The sequence below is a fragment of the Oncorhynchus mykiss genome, chromosome 9, assembly GCF_057628025.1.
Source record: "Oncorhynchus mykiss isolate SJ-2025 chromosome 9, ASM5762802v1, whole genome shotgun sequence".
NCBI classification, from domain to species: Eukaryota; Metazoa; Chordata; class Actinopteri; order Salmoniformes; family Salmonidae; genus Oncorhynchus; species Oncorhynchus mykiss.
The window spans coordinates 42,170,919-42,184,786 of record NC_143030.1 but is presented as its reverse complement, the minus strand read 5'-3'; the positions used below and the strand labels follow the sequence as shown (position 1 = coordinate 42,184,786).

The window sequence follows — 13,868 nt, the reverse complement described above, 5'->3', positions numbered from 1 at the left end:
ATTTGACTCATCTTACACCACACTCAAAAGTACCAAACAAGGTTGATTCCCTATAACATGTGACCTACAAACAGATGTCAGAGTCACAGCTGACCACAGTGTCAATCCCCTGACCATGACCACGGTGTATTTCCAGCCTTATAGTGGGACGTTGTCACTTCTAAAGTCTAACCACAGTAACTGTATTGAATATTCACAACACACCCTTCTGCATCCCAAATATATACTGACGCCATGTTTACACCCACAGTAAAGGTTAAATAGGCCCTCCAACTGCCCGATTAAAATGTAGGGGCCTTCTGAGTTATAGATGGGCACTAGCACTACTAACGTATGAATACCACAGATAAGGAGTCACAGGGGTTAACACATGAAAGGCATCGAGGAAACGGCCAAAGCCACTCCAGCTTCAATGCAGCTCAATCAGTTTAAAACTCCTCTGAAAGGGACACATTGTGCTTTGTGAGGCCTTTGTATTCGTTTTAGACATTCAACTGCCTTTCAACCAAACAGCGAAGTATGATTTCTGTAAACATGTTGGTGGACGTGGCTCTATAGCAGACAGCCAGGCTGCCACCTGGGACGTGGAGGAATTAGCTGAATACAGACACAGAATGATAAACTACTGCAAAAACTAGGGTCCTGCAGTGAAATTTAAAGTGACGGTTATGTATATATTAGGGCTGCCCCCCCCCCAAAAAAATATAGCGCGACCAAGAGTCGTCCTGTTCTTTTGACCAATCGATTGGTTGAAATGTTTAAACTTATTTTTCCATACATAGACAGACGCACCCTGTTTGAATCAAATCAACTACATACAGTGCCTTGCAAAAGTATTCGGCCCCCTTGAACTTTGCGAACTTTTGCCACATTTCAGGCTTCAAACATAAAGATATAAAACTGTATTTTTTTGTGAAGAATCAACAACAAGTGGGACACAATCATGAAGTGGAATGACATTTATTGGATATTTCAAACTTTTTTAACACATCAAAAACGGAAAAATTGGGCGTGCAAAATTATTCAGCCCCCTTAAGTTAATACTTTGTAGCGCCACCTTTTGCTGCGACTACAGCTGTAAGTCGCTTGGGGTATGTCTCTATCAGTTTTGCACATCGAGAGACTGAAATGTTTTCCCATTCCTCCTTGCAAAACAGCTCGAACTCAGTGAGGTTGGATGGAGAGCATTTGTGAACAGCAGTTTTCAGTTCTTTCCACAGATTCTCGATTGGATTCAGGTCTGGACTTTGACTTGGCCATTCTAACACCTGGATATGTTTATTTTTGAACCATTCCATTGTAGATTTTGCTTTATGTTTTGGATCATTGTCTTGTTGGAAGACAAATCTCCGTCCCAGTCTCAGGTCTTTTGCAGACTCCATCAGGTTTTCTTCCAGAATGGTCCTGTATTTGGCTCCATCCATCTTCCCATCAATTTTAACCATCTTCCCTGTCCCTGCTGAAGAAAAGCAGGCACAAACCATGATGCTGCCACCACCATGTTTGACAGTGGGGATGGTGTGTTCAGCTGTGTTGCTTTTACGCCAAACGTAACGTTTTGCATTGTTGCCAAAAAGTTCAATTTTGGTTTCATCTGACCAGAGCACCTTCTTCCACATGTTTGGTGTGTCTCCCAGGTGGCTTGTGGCAAACTTTAAACGACACTTTTTATGGATATCTTTAAGAAATGGCTTTCTTCTTGCCACTCTTCCATAAAGGCCAGATTTGTGCAATATACGACTGATTGTTGTCCTATGGACAGAGTCTCCCACCTCAGCTGTAGATCTCTGCAGTTAATCCAGAGTGATCATGGGCCTCTTGGCTGCATCTCTGATCAGTCTTCTCCTTGTATGAGCTGAAAGTTTAGAGGGACGGCCAGGTCTTGGTAGATTTGCACTGGTCTGATACTCCTTCCATTTCAATATTATCGCTTGCACAGTGCTCATTGGGATGTTTAAAGCTTGGGAAATCTTTTTGTATCCAAATCCGGCTTTAAACTTCTTCACAACAGTATCTCGGACCTGCCTGGTGTGTTCCTTGTTCTTCATGATGCTCTCTGCGCTTTTGACGGACCTCTGAGACTATCACAGTGCAGGTGCATTTATACGGAGACTTGATTACACACAGGTGGATTGTATTTATCATCATTAGTCATTTAGGTCAACATTGGATCATTCAGAGATCCTCACTGAACTTCTGGAGAGAGTTTGCTGCACTGAAAGTAAAGGGGCTGAATAATTTTGCACGCCCAATTTTTCAGTTTTTGATTTGTTAAAAAAGTTTGAAATATCCAATAAATGTCGTTCCACTTCATGATTGTGTCCCACTTGTTGTTGATTCTTCACAAAAAAATACAGTTTTATATCTTTATGTTTGAAGCCTGAAATGTCGCAAAGTTCAAGGGGTCCGAATACTTTCGCAAGGCACTGTATGTACTGAGCTTGTCTGATACTTTAAGCACACTGTTCGATTAAATAATTAAGACACACAAATGACTCAAAAAAGAGCCAGATGGTCACACTGTGTTAAAAAAATGACAGCGAGTGCCTGTGTGAGAGCATTGACTCGCTCTCTTCCCTACTGCAGCGAAAAGGCACCACAGCACAGCAAGTGTTTATTGCGCTGTCCGTGCTGAAGCTGCAACATCAATTTAGCCATTTCTTACTTACTTGTTTCTGACTGAAAAGTTCTGTTACCGAAATCAATAATTTGTTTAGGAAAAACATTCCTTGTTGCCTCAACCCTTGCTCTCTTTACGTGAAACATCTAAGCATCGCATGCATGCATGTGATCAGTAGGGCCTGACCTATAGCTGATCATAATCACATCGATAAATTGGTTATAACAAACTCCAAACACATTAACAAGTGACAGCAAAATGGATGCAGAGGAAGTGAAAAATAAACTCGAAACAGGCGTATGTTTACTGGTTGTTCAGGAGGGAAAGGGGAAGTCAGAACTGTGGAAGACATTTGACTTAGTTGTGGAAGCTACTGGAGATCCAGAAAAAGGAGGGTATGGGAGCAAGCGTTGCGTGAGTATTGTGTGCCAAATAGTTGCGGTTAGATTACAATATAATTTTTTTCTGACCATTTGGAACAGTGTAAACACTAAATAAGTGGACCAGAGAGTCTGTTCTAACTGAAAAAAATAAATATATAAAGCCTTTATTACAGCAGACTAAAAACAGTTGCAAAACAAATGCTTGATTGCATTTCAAAGCATTAAGGTCTCGTATGCTGTGTGATGGCATGAACGAATGAATGATTGATACAGTATATACAGTATATATATTGAAATATAGGTTAGTAGGTCTTTACAGTATAAAGACTAAACAGGATGCGCTCTTAGGCCTACAGCTCGATGTTGGTTATACAAGGCTGCTATACAAAGCCTACTAATGATAATGACATGACTTATTATTATAATGATGACCATAATAATAATTGTAATAACAAAAACAAGGAGATCAAGAAAAAGGAGGGTATAGGAGCGAGAGCTGCGTGCATATTATGTGTGACAAACAAGTTCTGTTAGATTACAATATTATTTTTCTGCCTGTTTGGAACAGTGTAAACACTAAATAAATTATAAGTAATACCAGTCCGTTGTAACGAAAACATTTTGTAAAGCCTTTATTACAGCATAGTAAAGACAAAAAAAACATTTTGCCATTGCACGAGGCTTGGTGCTCACGGAATTAGTAGGCAATTAAACAAACACTCAAACAGGCAACAGAAAAAAGATCTGTCTTATTTCTGTAAATATATATGGATGATTTATAAAAAGTCAGGCACATTTAACAGTTACGCTATTGATAATAGACATAATTAAGTTTCTCTTCAATGTTCTTAGACAATTAGGCTAAGGGCTGTTTCCTAATTTCTGCTGCTGCTGCCTCCCACGCATTGATTCAATCCTAATATGCTGGTTAACTTTGCTATTATGCACATTAATATGCTGGTTAACTTTGCTATTATGCACATAGCAAACATAGGGAAAGGCACCAATTCTACAGCCCACTGAATATTATGTTTCAGAACCGCATTTAACACGGGAGAAAGTGCATTTGTTACAAAATATTCGATTCATTAGTGTTACACAATTATTTCGACATAATATAACCATATATAATTTCAGTTGTCTGTGGCCTCCGCAATGGATTAGTCCACTGAGACAGGCGCGAATAAGACAGGCGTGTTGTGCACCATGAAAAAAACGAGTCTCAGTTGTTCAACAGCCTATCGACCATACAATTGACCCGGTGACTAAATGCGGTCAGCCATAGTATGTATCATGTTGTTATACGTTGTCTGCATATACAATTTAAGCCCAGCAAAAATAATTGTCCCTTAGGGGATATCCCTTAGGGGATAAATAGGCTATACCTTTTATCAAGTTGAACTAAATGTTGGGAGTTGACTGAATTGAATGTATAATTAACTCATTGTCACAGCAAGACAAATACAGTAAGACATAAATCGTAGTTATACTCCATCCACTTCTTTCCCACCAATTTTTCAACAGACTATATCAGAGCACATTCCTGTGACAGTTTAAGTGGATGACATTAAGACCCCCTTTCTCGCCAACTCCCTGTTCTTTCGGGTTGAGACACAGAGGGTTTACACAAAGGCATACCTTGACAGTAAGCGAATGCTAACCGCCTCCCTTGGAACATTAGATGTACACATAGTGTATGGTATCTGGAACATTTAGATCTGCGGACAGCTAGCTACAGCACCAACACACACAGAGGCCCATTTACTGCGTGCAGCACCAACACAAACCCAGTGTGACAGAGTGAAATCACACTTCTTGCATAATCGCCGCGGGGACGAGTGTCCCCGACCATCTGTCATGGCAAACTGCGTGACGATGCATCCTTCCCTGGAGTGAGAGGCAAGCGCACCTAGCACGCTGCCACAGTACCACCAGAGACCAGCGATAACAATGCTTTATATTCATTTCAGGGGAATATTTGAAGTGATGGTTTATTTGGCATAACCGACTACACCGAACCGAATAGACATAGCTTTTACATCTGAATTGCTTGCTGCTTGGGGTTTTAGGGTGGGTTTCTGTATAAGCACTTTGTGACAGCTGCTGATGTAGAAAGGGCTTCATAAATACATTTGATCATAAAGTCCCTGAACCGTGTTGTAGTGAACCTCTTGCTGTATGATGTTGGCTGTGTTTTTCACATAAACAAAGTCTTATTTTTCCTGATCCTGTGTGAAATCATCTTTCCTACAGAGATTTAGAACCTGTTTTCTTTAAGCTAGTGTAAGAGCTTTCGTGGGTTTGTTCTTCATTGTGTCAGGCCATGTAAGATAGTAGCTAAGTGGACGTGGTTGCTTTACAGTGCACGATTCCCTCTCCTCTACTGAGCTGGCCCTTCCCATGGAATACTGAAGTCACTCACCAGCATTCTTTACCTCACCCTCTCCTTCTCCACTTCTCCAGCTCCATCCATCACCCATTCTCCCTCTGCTTTCATGTCTCCCACTTCAGCCACCAAAATGGTGTAATGTCAGTAAGAAGAGAAAGAAGGCGAGAGAAAGAGACTCCAAGGGATGTCCTGCTGTTCTCTTCAAGGCCAGCCTCACTTCTCCTCTGTCAGGTCAGTTGTTCATGACGGCGGGAAAAGAACCGGAAGGGGGAAGAAAAACGGAAGGAAGAAACAGCAGTGTGTTAGTGAGCAGATGTTTCATTTTGCAGTGAAGGGTGAAAAGAAGGGAGTGAGAGGAGGAGAGGAGAAAGCAGGGCTTCAGATGACGTCGCCCCAGGAGAGCTTTTAAGGAACAACACATCTACAGACTCCACTTGGTTATTTGAGTTATGACTACAAATCCCACTGTCCTTCTCAGCCAATCAGATACAATGGGGATTAACAAATCACCAAAAAGAAAGGTAAACCAGTGGCAAGGTAATGAATAAAGTAATATAAGAAACACCACCCCCCCCAAAAAAAGAGATTCAAATTGCTTTCCCCACCACTTTAAATAAAGTTTGACTTGTCTTTTAGGATATTAGCAAACTAGAAGCAGCAATGGTGGTCTAAGATCCTCCTGCCAGACATAAAGCCTCCTCGCTCGCTGCCTGGTCTGGAAGGACTGGAGGAGTGTGTCAACTCAGCTGGTAGGGATTTTCAGTTGGGGGCCCAGAGGTGGGTCTTCCCTCTCTCCCTCCCCTCCTGGTAAACATACATAGGCCTCAGCGTATTCCGTCACACAGTCCAGAGGGAGAAGAATCACCGCCATCCTGGAAAAGAGGAGTCCCATCCGCGGAGGTTCTGGGGTTTTGCCGCAAGAGGAGTTCCAGTGTAGCACTCACCCTTTCAACACAATTGATTCCCATTCAAAACCCTATTTTCCCTAACCCTAAACCCAGCCCTGAACCTAACTTTAAGCACAACATCTAACCTTAAACTTTAACCCCTAATCCAAATTCTAACCTTATAAACCCCCTAGAAATAGCCCTGTGGGGAGACCCCACTGGGGACTAACAAAGTGTCCCCAGTTGGTCAAATGTTTGTTAGTTTACTATTCTTGTATAGTTAAACACGTCCACACACACCTTTTTCCTTCATTCATGTGTGACAGTCTGCGTTTTCTCATCAACTGTGAAATATGTTTAGCTTGCTGTATGGCAGAATGTCACTCCCTTTCTCATTTAGCCTTTGGTCCTCTAAAAGAAACAATGAGGGAAAACAAATCTCACCATAAGTCAGTTGAATCAATTATTAACTTAATGTGGCATTACAGTCCCTAACCCACACCCATCACCCTAACACCACAAGGAGTGAATCCTCTCCAGTAGGCCACCAGCACATGTTCTCCAAACACAAAAAAAACAGATGTTTTCTCTCTCTACCGCCTGCCAGTAACTCAGAGAGCTCATAAATATGCAAACAGTGGTCGACAAAGACGCAGATGTGTAGAAATGTTTCGGAGGTCAAAGTTCAAGCAGACAACACAGCAACCATCTAATGTAGTGCAAGCGCAGTGTTAGGAAGAAGAAAACAAAACAATGCTGTCTGAACAACACTCCTTTCAGGTCCAAGAATCATGTTAGTGGATCTTTATTAAATAACTCACAAAGGAGAGCTAGTATACAGAAGCAGATTGGAATTTACAGTGTAGTACAGTTGGAAACTGGCTAGCTGTGCCGGATCATTAGGAGTTTCCTGTAGACGTTATGTAGTCGACGTCATCACAGTCGTGATTACAAACTCCTGTAATTTTGACTTCTCAATTTTAAACTACTGTTAACTAATTCAGTCTCAGTGGTTGTGCTAGCAGGAAAGTTGGCACACAGTCTCAGGAGCAAGGAACGACTGTCTAGACAGAACACCAGTCCCACGTAGTCTCTGGGTCAAACGGTCTCATCTGGCCTGCAGAAACATTGATACCCACACCGCAATTCTGTTGCAACGCCTATTTTGCCATTGTCTAGCAATGAATCATGCTTCTACTGTAAATTGTTTTAGCCTGGAATCATCACTGTGGAGCTTACTGTATGTCTAAGCCTCCCACTGCCACTTTGACCTATATCAAGCTCCGCAAAAGTCAGATGAAATGTTGGTTTGAGCCACTGTTATTAATGGCTATGACAGGTTCAATGCAGTCATCCCCAACCATCCACAAATGTACTGCACAGAGATACTAATACTACTGTGATGGAAAAAAATCAATTCCAATTGCATTCGTCACCTACACAGTTTACAGCAGGTATAAAAGAAGCAGCAAAACACTTGTGTGCTAGCTCTCTCAACGTTGAGGTAAAATAACCCAACTCAATAAAAATGAGTATTTAAAAAAAAATTTAAGTACCTTCCCTTGCGATGGTCACCCATGTCCATCAGTGTTGCTAACCCACCTCTGCCAAATAGGCACTTGGTATTAACGTCACATGGTGCTATTATACAAATGACTGTGTACAGGCACATACGGTGGTGGGTGGTACAATCATATATATTAGTCATGCGAGCCCCATTCCTTCATCACTGTGAAGCATTACTTTCCATTGTAAGTGAATAAGTCCAGCCTTCCGCACCAATGACTCTCACCTGATTGATTCACTGATTATGGTGTTGATTAATGAAGCACATTATTCATATTATTAAGAAATCCACTCTGTATTAAACCAACAGTCCAATATTAACAGGCACAGCAGGAATGCAGTAAAAAACAAGAGACCCTTTTTGAAAGAGTGTCGACTTGGCTCGCCGGTGGCGTGTCACCCACAGACCACTCACTCAGTCACTCTGGCAGTCATCCACAAAGCACTGCCCATATAGGCTGCTACAGTCCAGTCCTTACCCCACCAACACACAGGCCCAGTCAGACCTGGTGCTGGCTGGCTTCTGTCTGAACCTGAGCCTGACAGTTGTCATGTGCCTCTCTAGTGGCTAACCAGCCAGGCTGTCATTCTCTCAGTAATTAATAATTAAATGATCCGCCGCGCCACACTCAGCACCTGCCCTTGACGATCCAGCCATTACAGGACAGCAATGGAATGATCCTCGACACATGAGGATGGACAGACATACAGTGCACATGCATGTCAGTTGCACTGGCACTATACTGTAGCAGTATTGCTGTAACACATTCAGTAAAGCTATCATTATTCTATTCAGGTATGCAAAGACGCCAAGTGAGAGTGGTCTGTTTTGATAAAAGAAGAGCAGATATCAAAACGGCACACCCCGACATCATCTGCATGCAATTCCATTAAGTGGGAGCACAGAATTCATTAGCGTGACCCTGCCATCACTACTGTAAGATATCTACCTTGGCTCATGTAATGTGGATATGCTATGCACGTCACTAGAATAGCACTCTGTTCATGTCATATACATATCAGAGCATGCATACAGAGATTGTTGTACACACACACACACACACACACACACACACACACACACACTTCTGTTTATGAAGCATTTCCCCCTATTGCAAGTCATGATAACCTTACCCAGTGACAAAGTGTACAGACGAACAGCTCAGACAGTACACCCACCCACCATACCACCCTGCCTTACCAGCTGTCCAGCTCCAGCTCCAGTAAGGACTGGGTCTTCTCGGAGTTACAGTGCAAACACCACATGTTGGCTAGCAGTCGCAAGACAAGGCATTACCAGCCCACTCTACCAGTCCCCATTACTGCCTACGGATCCCTCTCAGATGGACACAGTCCCATCGCTTAGCTCTCTGGGTGTAGCTTCACGTTAGCAGCAAATATTCCCATTGCTTGGCCTTCCCAAGACAGCTCCCTATGGATGTATGGCAGGCAGGTGGCTAGCAGGGACTGCTAAGTGGCAGTCAGTATAGCCACTGATGGAGCTCGCACTCTCTGTCTCCCCCTCTCCCTCTCTCTCCCTCCCTGTGTGGGCTGTTTTCACTGGCCTGTTAGCAGTATGGAGGGGGGCGGGAGCAGGGAAGGGGGTGTGCTCTGTAGCTAGGCAGAGAAAAGGGGATGGAATTCCTCCGGCAGCACGCTAATGGCATAAGGGGAAAATACATATTACCCTGGGACCAAGGAGGATAGAAGTCATTCAGTCATGCTATCTGAGGGAGTGAAAAAAATTAAAAAACTTGAAAGAGGCTGGGATGGAGGGAGAGAGGATGGGCGAATAGGGGGAATGAGCAAGGGGCAGAGAGAGTAGGGCTGAAGTAGGGAGAGATGGTAGAGAGAAAGGGAGAGAGATGGTAGAGAGAGAAGTGAAAGAAGTTAGTCCACAGTCAGCCCAGTGGAGGAATGTAAGTGGGAAGAGAGGAGCTGGCCGACACAGAGAGAGAGCAAGCAGTGGAAGCACCTCTATTAATAGAGCCTTTCAGAGTCCAGCAGAATGTTGGGATATATACAACAAGAGGGAAAAGAGGGAGAGAGGGCTTTCTTAGTATGAATTTAGCAGCCCTCCCCTCTCTCTATACATCCCTAATGCAATCCTAACTGCAATCCCATAGGACATAAGAGCTAGTGTACAGTCCCCTAGCCTTTCTGTATCTACACCCCTCTTTATTTCTCTATTTTTGTCTTCAACCCTCTCTCATCCCCTATTCTTTTCATCTTCCTGTTTTATAAGATGTCTCTTCGGCATTCTTTGTAACGTCTGTATTCAGTTCTCTCATGCTCTATCATGGATGTAAGATAATGGAGCAGCACATAGAATGTCTCCCATTGCACCATAATGGCTTAGTTAACCAAGTGTGTCAGTCAGACATGAGCTGCAGCAATACCATTACCTGTTCGAGGTGCTGTGCGCTCTAGTCTCTTTAGGATTGACTGGAGAGGGCCAGAGAACAATTACCCCTCTGAGAGAACGGGTTGGGGCACATGGGGGGACTAGGCCAAACTGTGGGGGGGGGGGGGGTAATGACAAAAGGTTCCTGGAAAACTAGGAAGAATGGTTCCCAGATGGGTCAGGTTTACTGGGGACACCAATCTCTGACGCGCTTCTCTCAGGAGGAAGGTGGTGATGTCCTCTAATTACAAGCCTGGACCCTGGGCCTCTTATTTGACGTCTGTGCCGCTGCAGCAGGAGGAAGGCAGACTGACTGAGGATCTATTTCAGATGGAGATGACTGAGACCCAGACCCTAGTGCTGCTGTACAGCTGTTGACACATTGCACAGCAGCAGAGACTCGACTCGACTTACAGGAATCACCTGTCACGCAGTCTTTCCACTGTTTAGTGAAGTCCCGTTTAGTTCCGGCCGACAGTAAACAAAAACACCCACGCCAAGGAGACAAACGGTCTCGAAAACCCGCAACATCTTAAAACGTCCTTCAATCAAATTTAAATGCTCATTATTTTGCAATTCAGATGCGTTAGGAAACCTGAGGGGAGAGCATCTTAGCGTTCACCAGCAATTTCAAATGAGCCCCGATGAGTCCTGAATATTATCAAAGCCCCGTGGGCTGCGACAGCAGTCAAAGCTTTGTTGTTTCATCACAAGGGATGAATGAATAAACTCTATCCCTGCTGACATTTGTTTCGAAACAAGACCTGAATAGATATGAGTGGAGGATTTCATTACAGTCTGGTACAGTGTTGAGATATGCAGCTGTGTAATCAAAGGGCACCTCGATTCGTTTGCAATGATTACAAGGTCTGGAGAATATCACTTTTCTTATGGTCGATTTTACACGCAAGTACAGGCTAATTGTATCTGTGTAAGGAAGACGTACGGTTTGAAGAAAAGCTTGTGATGTCTGTCACCAAGTAACCTGGAGATCAGGATTTTCTCAGTATTTGGCTAGAGATCAACAATCGATTCTTTGGACCTCTATTATTTCTAGTTTAGAAAAAAAAAAAAAAAAAAAATCCTGTTTTCTGATGACAAAAGGGTATTTTTCCCCACAGCAATCTTAACTCTCTCACTAAATACACTAAGCCAAACACACATCCTAGCACCGTTAAACTTGGGTACAAGAAAAGTCTGGATTTCTTTAAACACTGAACACACCCTCTGTATCTACATCCTCCATCTCGCTCTCGTTCTCTCTCTGTATACAGTATGTGTGGAAAACCTTCTATATCCCCTCTGCCCTATCCAAGCGTCTGCACGGTTCTTTCCATGGGAATGATGTCATGGTTGGGAATTCCAACAGGAGGCCCTTTCTTTGCTCATAAAAACCCCTATTTCCCCCAACTCACTGCACATGGCCTCCCTGCATTTCAGCTCATACTCCATCGCCCTCTCCTGTCCCCTTTTCCTTGCCTCGGCAAGAGCCATAGTAGATCGGGGACATCTCCACTGCATGGCATATAAGTTTTAGCTTCACAGACATTTCCATATTTCAGTCTAGCAAGAAAATATGAATGAAAATGGAAAACGGGCATCTGCTACAGTACTGCAGATTCCTAAGACCTCAAGTGTTTTTCCATTGAAGCGATAGCTAGTTTCCTGGAGACCCACTTACAAGAGTTTTATTTTTTTATTGTATATGAAAGAGTTGTGCTGTGCAACGCTGTCTACATGATGTCATGCACCATTTATCATATCTGCTTTTGCAAGCCAAAGCCGGTAAGCGCTGCACCAGAAATGGAAAAGAAAACGAAAAGTCGGGCTCTCGGCCCGGTCTGGAAGCAATTAGCTTGGCGATGTCATTGTTTGATACTGCAGTGGTTTAACAGAGAAGTAGGGGGCCGGGATATTTGGAGTGAATTGTAAGCAACTCGTTAAAAGTAAAAACTAACACAGTTTTACCATTAAAACTGGGGGGGGGGGGGGGGGGGGATTCCTGTGTCGAACAGGGAGCTGGAAACAAATGTATAAATGGGCTGGACTGACAGTAATGAAAGGATATGAGGCATTGCTCATCAGATCAAATTCTGTCTGGCAGCAAAGCTGGAACAGATGTGTTGCCTCTGGGATCCTCAAGGAACCATCAAAGATCATCAGACATCGACTAGTGATGTCGACTGAAGAACGTGTCTCTATATCCGTTAGTAATGCCTGAGCTCTCTAAGTTTAGAATAGGGGGGGATTTGTCTGTCATGTTGTATAGCACCAAAGAATGGAGACAGTATACTGTATACGTGAAAGTAAGCTAAATATATGGGCTGCTTTTCTTCCTTCCGTCTCTCACTGCAGCAAAACAACAATTAGCTTGCATCAATTAACCCTCCTGTTGTGTTCGTTTCATGTTAATTCATTCTGTGTTACCGGTCCAAAATGACCACCCCATTATAGCTGATTATGAATCCATAATAATACATACAGTATATTATCAGCTAATAGTGTTAGATCTTTTTATCAACTTAAGTTCTTAAGTTTTGAACTTCTATTTGCTATTTATGGCCTGTAGGTCTCATTGACCTGAGCTCATACAACTCGTTTTGGAGTACAAAAAAGCATCATGTATGGACTATTTTGACAATAACAAATACTCAGATGAAACATAGTGTTGATGCGAATCACCCATTACGTGAAATGTCTGGAGTGACATAGTAGCACGGAGAATTGCCCAACTAGACTCTGCATCCCATAAACTGGTGGTAGATTAGTTTCTGGATCTGGACACACCAGCCAAAAACAAGAGACCCACGTCTACTTGGACGTGTCTGGTCTAGCCCCTTCAAGTTGTCTTTGTAAACGCGTCTCCCCTCAAGTTGGTCATGTTTATCACTATAGTTTCGATCGACTCTTGTCAGGAACAGTTCGAAGCAGGATTTTATGTCATCAACTCTGGATATGTCGTATCTCGTTGGCCCTGGGGTCATTCTGGTAACATTTTCAGCCGACCTCTCCTCTCATGTGGGGATGAAGACCAGGACAAATTCCCATTCTTTGATTGGAATGTAACAACAGCCTTAGTCGGGCACCTCTTCCTCATCACTGGATTGCAGGAGGCAGCGTTCATTGCCGCGTGGAACTTTAACAAAAGTAACTTGAAAATGGTGCTCCCGAATTACTATCAACACATTTTCAGACCAACTCATGCAGATTCTACGCTGGACCACAGCCACACGTCTTTTCGACACGAGTATAAGGCCATCTCCCGTCCTACTCGTGGCAAATCTGACCATGACTCCATTTTGCTCCTCCCCACCTACAAATAAAGACTCCAGAGGGATGTTTCAGTGGTCAGGTCTGTACCACGCTGGTCTGACCAATCAGAATCCATGCTCCAAAACTGTTTTGATCACGTGGCAGCCTTGTCAGGAAAATGAAGGAGTATAGTTAAACAGTACAAATAGAACCTACGCAGATCAATGAATCAATCAATGAAATGTATTTATAAAGCCCTTCTTACATCAGCTGATGTCAAAGTGCTATACAGAAACCCAGCCTAAAACCCCAAACAGCAAGCAATGCAGGTGTAGAAGCATGAAGAGGGCAAGAAACAGGTATAGGG

The 13,868-nt window shown here is 43.2% G+C and overlaps 1 protein-coding gene across 22 annotated transcripts in view; it reads right to left on the bottom strand.

Moving 5' to 3' along the window:
- Nucleotides 1–13,868, bottom strand: part of iqsec1a (IQ motif and Sec7 domain ArfGEF 1a) — a 187,335-nt gene that overhangs the window by 29,815 nt on the left and 143,652 nt on the right. For 2 of the 22 annotated variants that reach the window (XM_021615550.3, XM_090184227.1), the window contains exon 1: nt 9,047–9,502. The exons of 14 other annotated variants lie outside the window; for them this stretch is intronic. In XM_021615550.3, the coding sequence (XP_021471225.3) occupies nt 9,047–9,111 (65 nt within the window). In that variant the 5' untranslated portion in view covers nt 9,112–9,502. Of the gene's footprint in view, nt 1–5,425; nt 5,723–9,046; nt 9,503–13,868 lie in introns of those variants that run through there. 6 more of the 22 variants (XM_090184218.1, XM_090184225.1, XM_090184221.1 and 3 more) reach the window with 3 other exon arrangements.